Source organism: Ictalurus punctatus, chromosome 13, assembly GCF_001660625.3.
Source record: "Ictalurus punctatus breed USDA103 chromosome 13, Coco_2.0, whole genome shotgun sequence".
In the NCBI taxonomy this organism is placed as follows: Eukaryota; Metazoa; Chordata; class Actinopteri; order Siluriformes; family Ictaluridae; genus Ictalurus; species Ictalurus punctatus.
Window position 1 is genome coordinate 7,297,633 of NC_030428.2, and position 17,368 is coordinate 7,315,000.

At 39.0% G+C, this 17,368-nt stretch overlaps 1 protein-coding gene across 6 annotated transcripts in view; it reads left to right on the forward strand.

Annotated features, from left to right (window-relative positions):
* Positions 1–9,662: 9,662 nt before the first annotated feature.
* plce1 (phospholipase C, epsilon 1) overlaps positions 9,663–17,368 on the forward strand; it is a 103,980-nt gene continuing 96,274 nt past the window's right edge. For 4 of the 6 annotated variants that reach the window (XM_047159582.2, XM_047159586.2, XM_047159585.2 and 1 more), the window contains exons 1-2: positions 9,663–10,099; positions 13,350–14,619. In XM_047159582.2, the coding sequence (XP_047015538.1) occupies positions 13,531–14,619 (1,089 nt within the window). In that variant the 5' untranslated portion in view covers positions 9,663–10,099; positions 13,350–13,530. Of the gene's footprint in view, positions 10,100–12,067; positions 12,171–12,506; positions 12,887–13,349; positions 14,620–17,368 lie in introns of those variants that run through there. The other 2 variants (XM_047159584.2, XM_047159583.2) reach the window with 2 other exon arrangements.

The following is a 17,368-nucleotide window of genomic DNA, read 5'->3' on the forward strand; positions in this document are numbered from 1 at the left end:
AAAACTGGCATATTTCGGGGGGGGGGGTCGGATCAGCATTTGGGAAATCAGAATATTGTCTTAATCTGAATCAGGCAGCAATTACATGACTCAATACTAAATAGAATATTACAAATTCCAAATAATATTGGGATATTGATGTTCAGGTAAACATAGTCATTGATGTAGGGACTGTGTGGAGGTGATGAAAAACAGGAAACAGCAAGGGGCAAGTGAAAACGATGTACTGAACAGGAGGCTGCAGTCCATTCTGAAGTGATGGTGACTATGCCCTACTCCCTCTGAAGGTTCCACCCTTCACAGTGAGAACTCTGAAAGGTCTCCAAATAGCCATTTGTAACGTATTTGAGCGTCATTTTATAAAGCACAACCTCTGATCGAGATGTAAACAAGAACAAGTATCGCAATAAAATAAAGCACAAATGGACTGAGCAGCAAAAGTGTACCCATGCTGCCAACAGGTGAATTTAAGATCTGCTCTTTACTTAGTCTGAATGTAATCTTTACTTGTATTTTAATAGTACTAAATATTACAAAAGAAATGTAATTTTTGAAAAACCCTTTGATGCAAATGCTTTTCATTCACTTCAGGATGGCGATGAGAGGCTTGGATAGTTTCTTGTGTGTAAGCGCACTAAAGCCGAGACCGTCCAACAAAGTCACAAAGGGTATGAATGAACAGGGTATGTGAAGGGTACAGGGTATGAACAGGGTATGTGAAGATGAACAAATGACTACAGGTTGGTGTGGGAGGTCAATAAAGGGTAAAGATCATAGCTTGAAGCTATGTGGTGTATTAAGGACTTTAGCAAGTTTAAGTGAAGCACAATGTATGTTCTTATGTTATTAAGCAGCGCCAACCGCCCATAGTAAGATTACCAGGGAAATTGACTCCTCCATGTGGAGGCGTAGAAGATCCACTGACATTTGGTATAACTATATTTTATCAAATCATTGTGGTCAAAAACATAGGTCATGTCCTGGGCATCGCCGGGCAGGCCTGATTACAAGCAATGTGATATGACATCCTGAAACTTTGGTAGCTCCAGATTTTATGCTAGTGGTTAAGGTTTGGAAAAATTACAGTAGGGAAGACATGGCAGCGATGGCAGCAATAAACTATTGGACTAGTTAAAAAGCCAGTTGTTTTTTTTTTGTTTTTTTTTTACCATTACCTCAAATGTAGTCAGTCAACCAGTAGTGCACTGGAGGTATCCATCCATCCATCCATTTTCCATACTGCTTAGAGTCACAGTGGAGCTTGGAGCCTGTCCCAGGGAACTCGGGGCACAAGGCAGGGGATACCCTGGACAGGGTGCCAACCCATCACAAGGTACAATCACACACACATTCACACACCATGGACAATTTAGAGATGCCAATCAGCCTACAACGCATGTCTTTGGTCTGGGGGAGGAAACCGGAGGAAACCCCGAAGCATGGTAAGAACAGGAAGGCTCTGTGCACACCGGGCGGAGGCAGGATTCGATCCCCCAGCCTCACTGTGCCCAATAAGTAATAAATGGAAAAACGCGAATACCGTCAGTGTTAATAGAGAACCTGAGGTGTCCAAAATAAAAAAATAAATAAAAAAAGGCAGCAGGACATTTGGTAGGCTACAGAAACATTTTAAAAAGAATGACAGACAAATGTAGTTTACCCTTCCATACAATTGTCCATCTTTGTATTCCAGTTGCCTACTCACTTTTCTTGAAACAATGTCTATAACACCTTTCTTAAAACTGTAAACATCACACAGATGCTTCTCTTATATGCCTAGTGAGCAAAAGGAAACATACTTTACGTGGGAAAAAGCTGTAAGTGGCCACAAACAAACTTGACATAAATTTTATTACATGAGTTACATAAAAATAAACCCGTCACATAGTGGATAGTTATAAGAACTAACAGATCCTTGTTCCCATTTCTTTTTCCAAGGGAATTTTGTTTACTACATTACATGCATTGTAACAATGTTGGGGAAGAAAATCGTCGGTCTCAAATCATATTCCGTGACCTATATTTCATTTAGACTGTTACATCCTGTGCCTTTACCTTCCACCTCTAGGTCTTCTACATATATACTGTCTTCCTATAGAAGTTATAGAAGAGAAATAATTGATATGCTCACTATCTGGTGTCACCCAGAAGAGGATGTGTTCTTTTTTAAGTCTGGTTCCTTTCAAGGTTTCTTCTGCATGTCACCTCAGAGTTTTGCCTTGCTCATTAGAGATAAATTTATATTCTGAATGTATATATTTCTGTAAATTTGCTTTGTGACAATATCCATTGTTAAAAGCACTACAACAAATGAACTTGCATTGAATTCTTTTTCATTTCTGTTATTCTCCACTGAAATTTGTTTACAGACAGAGCACTGTGTGAAGAGATTTGCACAAAAAAGTGCTCTGTAAAATGTTTTGGGCCCAAAGTTTGGGCAAAAGACAGGAGAGCTTTGGATATTGAGAGGTAAGAAGTGTGGTGTATGGACAAAAACTGCAATGAGCTGGATATTGTATTCCAGTAGAGGGCAGAAGATGATGCTGAAGATGCAAAATGTTGTTTAACAATTTCCCCCTGTTAGATTATTACAGTACACTGATGATCAAATGTAACTAGCAGCAAATGTCTAGCAGCATTTTCAGCAGAAATAGTGAATTTTACTATATAGCCTTCCCCACACTTTATATTAAAGCCTTTCACAATCGGTGAGATATTCCCACTTGAGATATAACATGCACCAAAATGTGAAATTGTGGTTTGTGGTGAACATAGTTTCTCCACTGGACCTGTAATTACAATAAATAAATAAATAAAAACATCATTTTAAAACATTTGTTTTGTTTATTCATTGGGGGCACAGTGGCTTAGTGGTTGGCTTGTTTGCATCACACCTCCAGGGTTGGGAGTTCGATTTCCACCTCCACCCTGTGTGCATGTTCCTGTGTGTGTTCTCTTCAGGGGTTTCCTCCAGGTACTCCGGTTTCCTCCACCAGTTCAAAGACGTGCTTTGTAGGCTGATTGATGTTTCTAAATTGTCCATAGCGTGTGAATGTGTGTGTGATTGTGCCCTGAGATGGGTTGGCACCCCATTCAGGGTGTACCCCGCCTTGTGCCCCAACTTCCCAGGTATAGGCTCCAGGTTCCTCGCGACCCTGTGTAGGATAAGCGGTACGGAAAATGGATATATGCGTGGATGATGGATGTTCATTCACTGATTCATTTTATGTACGCTTTTATTTAATTTAGTACTGTTTATGTTTGCAGGCTATGTAATTTTTCTCATTTCCTTTGCCCATTATTCTGTCATTTTTTTTGCCCATTATTTTTCAGGGCATTAACCTTTCTTTTAGAAGCCTTCCAATAAAACATCTGAGAGTAAATGTCACTGTTAGTGTCATTTTGAACATTACGTCTGAATCACAACTGTAAACTGACAAGCACAAAAGAAAACTCTCTCCTTTCCAAAGATAAGCCATTCTAACCACCTGAGTTTCCAAGTATAAGATTCACACCTTCAGTTTTTCATTCTAAAACCTACATATATTGTTTTAAATCTTCCCAGTTTGAATAAGTTTGAACAATAATCACTATTGCTGTAAACAAGTGAAACATTAGTAGTAATTCCAGTAGCAGTTTCCTTGATGAAATCTAAGACACCCCCCCCCCCCCCCCCCCCCCCCGGACTTTTCCCATGACGAAAACCGAACAGTGACAAAATAATAATAACTCACCTTTCTGTTCAAAATGTGGCAAAATGTAAAGCTGTTTTCATCAACTAATAAAAACGAAGCAAAATTGGGTGAAACCGTAATAAAGACTGCACAAAGTAGAAGTTTTTGCACCCTCATACTGTATTTGCTCACTCACTTTGCAAAGGTGAGAATTCACAAAGATGTGCTCCTTACTTGTTTGGTAACATTACTGACCTTTTCGATTACAGTGCCATTATTTAGGGATAAGTAAGGAATCAAACACTTGAGGGTGTACTGTTATAGAAAAGTAATCAACAGAGGCAGATGGTGGTGATATTAGATGGGAGGGCTAAAATCTAATATTGATCAATAGCTCGAGAATTAAACTATTAGTTGGAAAAACCCTTGTCCTGCACATTTTAGTGTTTTCTCTGCTCCCAGAACACCTGATTGGACTAATCGGCTAATCCTCGACATCCTTGAAGTTGAAGGAGTTGAACTGGGTGTGTTAGAGCAGGGAAAACAATCAAATGTTGCAGGACTGGGTGTACTCCAGGACTAGATTTGAGAACCTGTGATTTACATTACAGCAGCTACAAACAGTCCTTCTCTCTTTTTTTCTCTTTCTTGAAGTTTAGCACAGCTTGTCGCGTTACCAAGAAACCTGAAAGCACAAAGTTCCCCACCCTGAAGACACTCACGTTTCAGAAAATGTTCTGACCCTTACGAAGCTTTTACACCTTGAGACTCCTTCCCTAAATGTTAAATACCGTCTCCTTACAGAAAACTTTACCAAACGATTATACATTTTGCGTCGTTAAATAACAACATGGTTTTTAATGCATTAATTATTAATCTTAGTGTCTGCCATACAAGTCCGTGTGAATGAGATGCTACAAAAACAATAATGTATTTGAACAAGCACATTAATATAGACACGTGATTTGCCTTGAAGCAAGCACTATAACAGTACTTTTATAGAAAAGTAATCGACATATTCTGGCCAATCAGATTCCAGAATTCAGGTCTGTGGTATTAAATGTTTTATCTCCTAGGAAAAACTGCATCGAGCCATGTCGGTCTTGTTAGGCTAATATGATACTAGCATACCTGATGACACGCACCAAAGTCACTGAAATAAATTTACTTTATGAAGTGTATATTGAGTTATAAATTAAAATAATATTATTAAATGCACTTTACTTATATGAAGGATCTACTGCATGTTGGAGACTCATAGCTACACAATGTTTCAACCACTCCATTGCACAACAAAGGAGAAGGAGAATGGTTTTAGTAAGCCTGTAATGGCAATATGCATTTATACAGAAATCTGGCATTTCATTTAAGAAGGCATTCAAATTTAGAAAATTATTGCATTGCGGTTTGGAAACACTGAGGAAATTTAAAGGGGAAAGCGCTGAAAATCTAGTTTTTACTGACTTGAACAGTTTTAGTCAGCTAAAACTAGAAATAACCAGAGGACTAAAATTTGACAAGATCGATCATCTATTTTTGTCAACAGACCAAGACTAACAAACTAAATCCAAACCAGCTGTTACAATGAACACTGCTTGGCAGGGACTTGGTGTAAATATCCTCAAAATACAACTGCAGAACAAAAAGGGCCACAGGTGCTGTATATACTTGAACCCCAGGACATCAGAGTTCGGGTAAAAATTTAAGTGACTTCTCTGGCCCGTACAGTAGGTAGAGGACATACTCAATGGGGCCTCGCAAAAAGGTTTGTATTTTTTAGATGAGATAGAATTGGGTTAAAGTACGTATGCAAAACCTTACATCTCTTAAAGTGTATATTATTTAGGGAAAAGCCATAACTTTGAATTCTGTTGTATTACATGCAGTGTAATGGTTTGGCTCCAAATGGACTCACACACATTCCTTCTAGATGACATAAAGATTCCTTTAAGGGAGAACTGGGACCTGGAAAAATCATTACAACTCTACCCAAATCACATGGCTGGCACAGAGTAGTATGCATTTCATGTGTAGTCCAAATCTCCAACAGAATATTCAACATGTTCTTCAATAATTTCTTTACCCTGGCTGCCTGGCAGAGTGTCAGTATTGTCTACTAAACTGAAATAATTTAATAAGGCATACATCAAGATAAAGCATTAAACAATACTGCACTTAAGATGGAATATAACGTGCATTTACTGAGTTATATATGCAAGTATTATACAAAGTATTACATTTACTGAATATACATTACTGTAGCAAGTACTTGATCAAGCTAGATAGGCACTGGTCTTTAGTGAAATGCTTTACTTGCTGTGTGAGTGATGGACCTGTCTAATGGTGCAGGATGGGTAAATAGAGTTAAAACTGAACTTCCCATTTTCTTTGATTTATACCTGATGTTCACCTGTGGTAAATACAGTTGATTGGACATTATTTGGAAAGGCACATCTCCTTTGTATATGTAAAGCAAAACACCTGACAATGCATGTTAGAGCAAAAAAAAAAAAAAAAAGCCATGAGGTCAAAGGAACTGTCTGTAGACCTCAGAGATTGTGATGAGGCACAGATCTGGGGAAGAGAACCGAAGATTTTCTGCAGTTTTGGAGGCCCTGAAGCACAGTGGCTTCCATCATTCATACATGTAAGAAGTTCTGAACCACAGAGACTCTTCCAAGTTGAACAAATGAGGGAAAGAGCCTTTAGTTAGGGAGCTGACCAAGAACCTTAAGGTCACAGAGGTCCCATGTGGAGAAGAGAGAACCTAACAGAAGAACGTCTCTGCAGTACTCCACCCATCAGTCTTTTATGGTAGAGTAGCCAGCGCTCAAGACCTCAGATTGGGTGATGGTTCACGTTCACAATGAAATATTCACAACAGAAAAGTGGCTCTGGGTAAAAGTCTAGAAATGTCATTAGAGCCCTGAATTTAACCTGTTTGAACATCTCTGGAGAGACCTGAAAATCCAACCTGATGGAGCTTGAGAGGTTTGGCAGATTGTTATGGGAGAAAATTCCCAAATAAGATATGCCCAGATTGTGGCACCATACCAAAGACTTAAAACTGTAATCTCTGCTTCAACAAAGAAGGGTCAGAATATTTGGATGTGATTTCTCAGGGTTTTTCTTTTCTTTTCTTTTTTTTAAATGTATTTTAATAAACTTTTAAATCTTGTGAAAATATGTTAATGCTTTTTCTAGTCTAGTCTAGTTTTATTTAGTCTTTTGCAACATTTTAAATGGATTTCATGAGTTTGCTGTTACATAACATAAATTAACATAAAGAGTATAAAAGAGATTTCACACTAGCATTTAGATGTTTACATGCACTACATAATGGTTGCAAGACACTATACTGATATAAGAAATGCAGCTCTTTCCTTATAATATGCTATGATTTTCTAACAGGGTTTCCTGAAAGAGAAAACAAACACACTTCCTCTTTTGATAACATACTGAATGCGGCGAGCCTGCAACGACCATATGACCCTGCCACTGCAGTAGTATATGGCATTTAATGTTATACTCTTTGATAACATTTGATTAGATACCATGATGTGAAAAAGTCTCACATACAGTTTTAGAAACAGGTTGTAAACTTTACCAGTGCTTGTTTAGGGTGTTACTTGTTAGTGGGGATGCCATTTTGCACCCTTTTAGAAATCTCTCGCTCGCTCAGTCACTTTCAGTAATAGCTTTATCCTGGTCTTGATTACAGTGAGTCCAGAACCTAGCCTGGGAAATCTGGGTGTGAGGAAACATGGGGAGAACATGCACAGAAACTCCACACAGAAGATAACCCAATCTCAGGATCAAACCGTGGACCCTGGAGCTATCAGAAGGCAATGCTTTCTGTCTTTCATCTGATAAAGTAAGGTAGCGTACCTTTAAACTCATTTAATGTACAAAAGTGGTTCTTTAGGTATACTTGTACAATAAATTATGTAAGGACACCAAAGGTACAAAAGATGTACCCTTAAAAATACCACCCTAGTGAGACTACATGTACTAGTGCTGCAACATATTTCTTGGCACCTGATGGGCCAGAACACCAGAACTACTGAATAGTATTTACTATAAACTTGTTAGTTCTTTAATTGTTTGTTCATTTTCAGTAAGTATGTATTCCTGGTCAAGGTTTCAGTGGATCCAGAGCCTATCTGGGAACATAGGTTGTGAGGCAGGAATACACCCTGGGTGGGACGCAAGTCCAATGCAGTGCACCACACACACCTAGAGTTTATTTAGAGTAGCCAATTCATCTACTGGCATGTTTTTTGGGATGTGGGAGGGACCTGGAGAAAACCCAGGCAGAACATGCAAAGCTCCAGACAGACAGTAATTTAAGCCTAGGATCAAACTGTTAACCCTGCTCACTGCACCAGGGTACCACCCTTCATAGTTCTTGACAATGCTTCAAACTACACATTGTATCATTACTTAACATTCATGCTCTCTGCAGCATACTGGCAAATTGCATTCTAGAGTCAACTGGTATATACATTAGTCTAAAGAAAATGAAACATTTTGTTAAGATTTGTAGCTACATGTCCATGGTAACATAGTCAAATCGTTACAATCTCATTATCAAAACACACACAACCATCACACAAACATCACACAACCCATGTTGCACCATATACAAACTGATCCAAAGTTCAGCACATTGCACAATCATTCTTTAATTACTCCTAAAAAGAAATGTTCATGAACGCTTCACATAACTTTAAAGCTTGGCATCATAAAGAAAAAGACTTACCTGACAGTTCTATAGTTTGCTTGAGAAAGGGAAACAATACATGAGTGGTGAAATGTTACTTTGGAACAAAAAGGGAAGGATTGTTCTCCTAACCATTGTAACATTGTAACTAAGAATGGTGGGAGATGAAGGCTGTGTTGGAATGATAAAGGTTCCTTTGTAACTTTCTTTGACCTTGCTTGAGAAAATGGCATCGGCGTTCCAAAAACTGTGTTGGCAGAGATGACAATTGAATACCACCAAACTACTCTTAACATTTCTGCCATGTAGTCTGTTATTTTGAACACAGCATTAGTGCACCAGTCAGTGCACTGATAATGGATTGGTGAAGCATAAATGACAGATCAACAGATGTATGTTGTTCAAATGTTAGTATTTTATTAACTTTCTACGTTCATTATTTATTTATTTTGTAATATATTAAAATCTCATATCCATTCATATTTATTACAGGCTTTCAGAACACACATATATATATACCCCTTCTCAATATAAATTGAGAAGATTTACAAGATTTTCTTTACATCTTTTATATACATATATTTTTTTCTTTAAAATCTTTATATATAAAAGATATTTAACAATATAACAGTTGTAGAAACAAGTTATTAGTACTAAAACAGAAATACACAGTATTATAAGAATTAAGAATGAACATATCAATATCAAAATAATACATGCAGTAAGTTGAGTTAAAAAAGGTATATATACATATATATATATATATATATATATATATATATATATATATATATATATATATATATATATATATATATGTACACATACATACATACACACACAGAAGAAGAAAATCTTTTTGGATTTTCAAACTCCCACAACAACCACTGTAATTTCCAATAACTTTTCAATAACAAGATATTATTAAGTTTAATAAAATAGTGTGATAGAATATATGAGTTCTAACAAATTAAGATCCTCCAGGACAACCTAAAATTCCAACAGGATTTTTTGATAAGGGACATTACATTTACTGACAAGAAAAGGTACAGCTTATTACCCACCCCCCTTTTTTTCCTCTGAGAGTGTACTGTATCAAAATAGTAGGTTATAATAATAAATTCACCGCTTTTATTTACACACACTAGTTAGTACAGTAGTATAGCTACAGTTTTGGGAACTGTTTGTTTTGTTAAACGAAAGGCGCGGAGTGGTGACGTCAGAAGTTCGTATTATAACGTTCTAATCCGCGCGAGACTTGGGAGGTTAATTGACTTGTTAATAGTGTGCCAGAAATACATGTTTCTGGTCAATTACACGTAAAGAGCAAAAATGATATAGATAAATCTAAGGAAGTAAGTAGGATTTTATGGAAACGAGTACAGAGGTGGAGGGGGACCATTAAAAAACAAAACAAAAAAAAACAACAAATGGCGCATTAGGCTGGAAGGTGGGCTTGACGATACGCGCGCGCTTGTGAAAGCAGAGCTGCGTGCCTGTTTCCCTGCATTCCTATGAAGTGACAATTCAAAGGCTCTCAGTGTGCAGACTTTGCTCACAGTGCAGGCTGTGTGCTCTACCAATCTGTGCTTTCTGGTCATTTCAGCGAGGCTGATATCTCTTCGCTCTCATTCTGAACAAGCCATGAGCAACTTTTTAAGACGCGCGAGCTGTCCTCAACGTTAACACGTCCGTGTTTGAGGTGAGTGTTCTTGCAACGGAGCCGATGTGCACGTGCTGAACACTGAGTTCTGTTATAATGCATGTTTGGAGTATTTGCGTTTGTTGCACGCGCGACTTCTTCAGCTTCTGTTAGGTTTGTATATGTTTGTGTTGGTGTTGTTTCATCCTTTAGAGCCTTGTTTTGAATGTTCATGCATAGGTCACTTGGATGAACTGTGTTGGATGTGCAGAGGTGATGTGCTCATGGGTTCCCAACCCTGCTGGGGGAAAAAAACTAAACAATAGAAACCCCTCATAGAGTTTGTAATGGGTTTAATGGAAACTGTAATGGTCCCTGTGGATCTCTACTGGTAATTTGCTGCCTTCAGTTTAGTGGATGCCATTAAGGACTAATATGGGTTTTAATGGTTAGCTGATGGAATGTAATGGTATTTGTAGTAGAAACCATTAGCATTTCATTGAGCGTTTGCCAGCAAGGAAACCCTTCAACCTAGATTATTTACCTTCAAGTAGGCTAACATTATGTGAAATTTAACTAATAAATGCCCAAACCGCCTCTTTCAGTTTGTGTAATATATAAATATTGTCGTCTTTACTATTTTTTGTATTTTTATTATTGCAATTAGAATGTAAAAAAAACTACTGACATTGCAACCCAGCGACAATGACTTTTCTGTCATAGTCTTCAATGCCACCACCAATAAACCCCTTGGGGTTCATGAACTGTAAGGTTATTAGACCCTGGCTTCACCTAATGCATTTACTGGCGTCTGAAAACTGCTGCTGTTTTCATTCCAGTTGCTCAGTAGACAAAATGCATGAGGCAAGTCTGCAGTATGCAGACTATTTGGAATGCATTTGAAGCTATTTTTCTGTGTTAAAGTTTGTGAAATTGGTATATCTGTAGTTGTGATTTCTCCATCTTTGACGGTGTAACGTAATACGTTGAGGTTTTGAGTTTTTTTTTTTTTTTTCCAGTGGCACTTGGGCTGCTGATCTCCGTTCTTGGTTTTAGTGGCCTCATGGAAAATTTTATCAAATGGGATTGGCTTGGAAATGGAGGTCATATTGTTTGTGACCTTTTAATGAACCTTTGATGATCCTGGATCTAGGATCAAATTATTGCAGCTCGTTTGTAATGGCAGTAAAAAAGAAAGTTTAAACGCAGGAAGCAAGTCGGCTCTGTTTTGCTGCTGTTATCTCTTTAAATTTGACCAAAACACAAAGTCCATTTCCTCAACTGACACTGATCCAGAAATGCTATAAAAAATGTTTTATGTCCCTGTTACACTAACAGTTTGGAGTTCAGCCAGTAAAACACTGTTTCAGGTCAAACACTCGCCTGTTGATGTGTGAAATACTGTTCAATTAAACGACTGCATTGTTTATGCTAAGATGGATTTGTTGTTCCTAATACTTTATTTTAATGTGTCATTCACGTGAGTGTATGTGTGAAACTTGAACACGCCTACATTTTATGTGGCAAAACTGGTAGCTCTGAGTTATCAGGCCAACACATGACACACCCACTGTCAAAAAATCAGTTGGAGGATTGTCAGAATGAAAGAATGTTATGAGTAAGTCTATGGACCAGGTGATCTCTATGTATGCAATTATGAATCTATACAAATTCATTCTACAGAATGTATGTATTTATATCAGTTCTACAAATCATGATTTCCCGTCGTTATCTGGTTCAACTTGTGCTTTATTATCGAGACCTATGTCGTCTTCCCAGTTTGTGTTTTTGATTGTTTCACTGTCAGGTGTTGGATGTCGTCTTGTGTGTCTTCAGCGAGCGGCGCAGTTTTGTCTTGCTACAGCCTGCCTGCTTTTGAGGTAACCTCATTTAGTCATGGATGCAACTCTGCTCTAGTTGTTTAGCCTGTGTGGCTTTTCCCCTCCTGGCCTAAACCCAGTTGTGTGTGTTTTGTGGTTGTGTTAGCTAGTGGGTGTGCGTGATTCAGGGGGCGTGGGGGAGGGGGGGGAAATTCCCGTAATTCCCTAAACTTCCATGCCTAATCACACAGCCTCACACCCTCCCTCACCGCCAGTCTGGAAACAGTTGAAACAGGTTGCTGATGATGGAGGTAGGCATTTTGGAGAAAAGATTTAAATCAGGATTAACTTCTCATCCATTAAAATTGGCTCCAAGTTTTTGTTCGCACTGGATTTCTTTGTAGCCAGTCTGTTAACTTTGATCAGTTACAGTGTTTATTTGTAAAATTCACTTGCTAAATGAATGACCTGTTTGTGTTTGAGATATGATATGCGACCTTTTACACTTAAGTAGATGTAACAGTTTTATTGCGCTTATGATCTCATTTGGGAATCAACCTTAGCCTTCAGCACTCACGTCTGACTCTGAGCAATATTTAGCGAGTGTGACATGTGAAAGCCTGTTACCTGCGAGCGTTTATTGTAAAACTGAGGGTGTGTTCTTTTTCATCTCCCACAATCACCTTGTGTACACAATGGCTGAGGTGCTCGAGAAACACATCGGGCATGTTTTACTTATTGTCAAGTTGAAGACGAGGCTAGGTGTTAGTCGATAGTCGATGCATCTCCTGAAAAAAAGAAATAACAAGTTAGGGTGAAATGTGTTTTCTGTTTTGGATAGTGTTGTACAGAAGATTTTAACCATTGAGAAGATTTAGATGGTGATTTTGATGTGTGGCTTAACTGTATAGTACTTTTGATGTTTCCCATCTTGGTGTCAATGCATTTTTCTTCTGGACCCCTGTCCTTCCCTCATGATCACGACGCTGAACCCTGAAAGAAGGCTCCATGTTGCATTAGCTCAGAGGTATGTAACTGTGGTGTGTGTGGGTGTGGGAAATATAGTGGTGGACCTTGACTGGCTGAACAGACCCAAAATCAATAGAACTAATCCCCCCTACTTTTCTAGTCAGTTTGGGCTGCCCCCAGCAAGGCCCCACATTCCAGAGGCCTACACATTTTTAAAGTGGGATTTTATTTTTCCTGATGCTCCAGGGCAATTTTTTTTTTATTTTTTTTATTATTTTATTTTTTTTGGCCAACTGTGATTTTCTCAGAGAAAACTATTTCTCAAGTACACGAGAATCTCACCTGATCCAAAATGGCAGCTAGAATATCACTTAATGTCTGCAAGGTTCCTGCTCTGTTTTCTTTTTTTTCCCCATTGGTTTTTGGAGGCCTTGCTTACCCGTCAAGTAAAATTTACTTTAATGGTATACTTGCTTATTAATGTATATTTGTTTTTCCCCTATCTCTCCTTGTTTTTGCAGGCCATCAGATCTTGAGAGTAGAGGTTGGAGAAGACAAGGCTGAGCATTGCGCAACCTGGGAGTGCCGCTCCTTATTTTGGAACTGAATTCTTCTTTTGCTTCCAACAAAAGTGACTCTTTTGGAACCGATATAGTTTTATTTTTTTAAAAATCCTGAACTGTGATTGAGTGCTTTTGTGATATGAGGGTTTGTGTGGAGGAACAGGTTGGAATTGGACTTCCTAGCATCTCTGTATCTTCGGAGAAGGCTGCTGTGATTCTGGGAGTCGGAATGGAGGCAAGAGCGGCTTCTTCTTTGACAAAATTCAGAAATCAGATGTTATCGTTTGGTTATGAGGCACATGAGAGAAGAAACTCAGACCCACTGATGTTTTGTTCATGTTCACATAGTCTACATCCAGCAGAGGATTGCTGTGACTCTAAATCATCTGAACAGATACGTATGGACTGTGGTACAAGAAGCCCTTTGGACAGCAGATCCAAGAGCTTGGACAGTCTGGACTATTTACACAAAGACTGCTGTTGCAGCACAGTGTCATGCCGCCGGGTGGAGGGATTGTGTTGCAGCCAGCCGTGCAGCACATGTGGGCCAGTGGAAACAGACGGTTGCTGCCAAGAGGCCGCCGTACATAGTGGAGGCTGGGAATCAGGGTTTCCGAGGAGAACAGAGGGGTTTTCTTCTGCTGCGACGCGGCTTGCTGGAGAGTCGCCAAGCCTAGATGAGGAAAGGCTCGGCACCAGGAGAATCAGCTTAGCGACGCTGTTCTTGTCGCGCTTCCACTGCACGTGTGCCTATGGTGCAAGGCTGGAAGCAGGAACGCAGGGCCAGGTGAATTTTAATTCTGCTCATTGCCACAACGGAGTCTTCTCGAGCCTGGAGAGGCTCAACAAGAGATCCAAAGTCAGGTGCTCGAGGATGCCCTGCCAGGCTTCCACAACCTCAAAGCCTTCCTTGGCTCACCAACACAGCGATGGCGAGGCTACAGCTTCTGATAGTGAGTTCACTCACAAGAAGGAGCGGTCCACTGTCCTGGTCCGGAGGTACCTCAAGAACAACCAGAAGGTCTTGAAGAAGGTGTGCACTGGCACCAGAGCGATTGTGAGGACTGGTCATATATCAGACCGAGCATGGCAGGCTGCTTATGGAAGAAGATGTCGTCTGAGCAAGGCCTATACCTTTGTAGACACGGAATACAGCAGAGTGCTCCATGCCATCCAGCTCCAGGTCTCCAGAGCTCTTCTCTCCTATTCAGGGGTCAGACTGGAGCAGGTAAGTTGTTTGCTCTTCATAGTATGTCTTCATGTGGGATGAATGGTTCCTTTGTGGTCAGGGTGTTATGAGTATTATGAAAGGCCTCTCTCACAGAGGGTCGCCCCCCCAAGTCCAAAGCTGAATTCAGGATAAGTGTGGAATGCTCATCTTTGAGCAAATGCACATGTAATTATAATTTGTTTTGAACATATTCAGTGATAGACTGAGGTGTATAGCTGTTTATCACAGTGTACTGAAATTTAAAAAATTTACATGTATTTAGGCAAATTGGGTTTCTTCGAATTAAATATGCATACTTTTGAATACTCAGTAAAGTCACAAGTTTAGTCTTTTGATGTGGTTAGAATTAAATTTGTTTCACTCTGAAGACACTCTCAAGAGAGACTTTTCCAGAGTAGTTTGCTGAAATTTTTTTTCAAAAAAAGTTTTGATCAGCTTTTTTGATTAGTCAAGAAAACACTGCACTGTTAAAAAAAAATAAAAAAAAATAAAAAAATAATTCTTCAGTGTATAAAATGTAATGTGAATCCAACAACACTCACTTCTTAGAGGAATTACTCTATAATATCCTTCTAGTGATGGGAACGAACATCTAAAGAGTTCATATGTATGCAGGTCATGTAGAAGCCTGTGGTTCTTTAAAAAGACAATGCGGGTTAATGTATTTCCGCTGTAGTAAGTGTAGTTCATAAAGGTTTATAAAGGAATTTGACCTGCATATTATGTATAGTGATGCACAAATTGACCTGACAGTATACAAGACTTTCAGGGATATTTGACATGTTTGTGCTGTGGGTGGAGCTAAGTTTCAGATAATATTGCTAAGTTTCACATAATGCTGTGGTCTCAAGTGTAAAAAAAAAAACCAAAAAAAAAAAACAGTAAAATGACTTTATTGTTGAGTTATGATATTTCTGCTGCTATAGTGTAAGAGAAGACTTATTATAGATGTTGTTTATCAAAATTCTACTAAAAATACTCTACTAATAATGAGGCTGAGTTGAATTACTGTACGCAACTGTAACTGTATGTTACTATGGCTACAGCTGTTTATAGGTAGAGCATTAATTTAGTACTGACTGGAAATACCTGTGCTTAATACGGTTTGGATGCACACCTTCCAGCCAATCCGAATCAAGTATTCAGACAGACCGTGGTATAGGGATTATTAACTTGCATGACTCCTCAGATTTGATTCAAGTCATTTCATGTACATTTTCAATGGAACAAAGTCTGTTCAACAGTATGAGAGCATTTATACCCATGATATATGTCAAGACTTGTGTTGCATCCTGGATGCCTGTTTTCAGTCGATGTTTTTCCCTCAATAACTACATTATGAAGTGTTTTAAAATATTGACACTTTTTCCAGCGTACAGTCTCCATGGTTGGCAGTACTATGTGAATCTGACTAATATGACGAAGAGGCAGTGATTCTGTGGATCCAGTGCCCAATGGAAAAACAGCCACTAGGGTTTTCCTTAATATGACAAATCATGGATATTTTGCAATGATGCAGTCGTCTAAAAAGTGTCAAGCCCATTGAGAGCAGACAATGAATGGTTTCATTTATTTAGGTGCACAGGATTTCTTGCAGCAGTACAGGACTATGATGTATTAGAAGGCCACTAGGTTTTGCAGTAGGTCAGAGTCATAAACGGAAGCAGATCTTTGACCGATGGTCTTGTAAAACCTGCTGCTTGTTGTGCTTAGGATCATTACAGACCGTTCTGACTGGTTAGGACAGTGGAGCCCCTTGTTTAAGATCCTGCTGTGGCACTGCACTAGTTAAACACATTAGCGTTTTATTGCTCCTCTGTGGCACCAGACTGTGGCATACTTTACTACTAAGCTCATTTTTGACGTGTAAGAAGAACAATGAATAGGTTATCTAAATTGTATTAAAATGAAATAATTGCAGGATTGTTCCCATATGTAAGAGTGAGATCAGTTAAAATCAAATCAAGCTGTTTCTGTAAAGTCCAGAAAGACGCAGGTTATTGTAATTGTTACATATTCCAAAGACATTACTGTTTCAATTAACTGAAGAGATTCTGTTTTACATCTGCCCTGCTTGGTGTAAATATCGCTGAGCTGATCCTGCACGGTTTTGAGGGTTTAAGCTTCTTGTTGTGGTGGCGCAGTAACCGCTTGCAACACTCAACCAGGGGAGAGATGGAAAGGGGGGAGCGGCAGAGGAGAAAGAGAGCTGCTCGTTTTCACCAGGCCAATCTGAAGCCTCCAGAGACTTTGAGGTTCAATGGTGAAGGTGCACACATGCCAGCATTCTTTCCATGTGAGCTTAGGGTGGTTGTATTGAGCACAAATCCTGCTGTTTCCATGCCAGAATAATTCACATAATTTAATGGGCTGCGGTATTATGCTGGCCGCTTTTCCATAATGTGGTTCTTCGTGTGTTCTTGTTGACACAATCTGGCCTCTTGCTTCTTGCAGTCACCTTTAACTGGAGAATAAATTTAAGCCACAGTATTATTTATATGGCCTGTCTTATGTGATATTTAATTATGGTCTTGTTTGCTGTTCCTGCCTGGTAGAAGGATAAATATTGTTTCCACAGCTACCCTGGTTTTGGCCTTATCTTACCTTTTTATGAGGTGATTTAATTGGTGAAGATGCTTCAGGTCAGTCTCTCTCTCTCTCCCGCACTTTACTCACCACTTCAGCTAGTGCACACCTGGCCTTTTTAATAAAACCCCACAGTCCTCCTTCCAATTAGTCTGAGAAC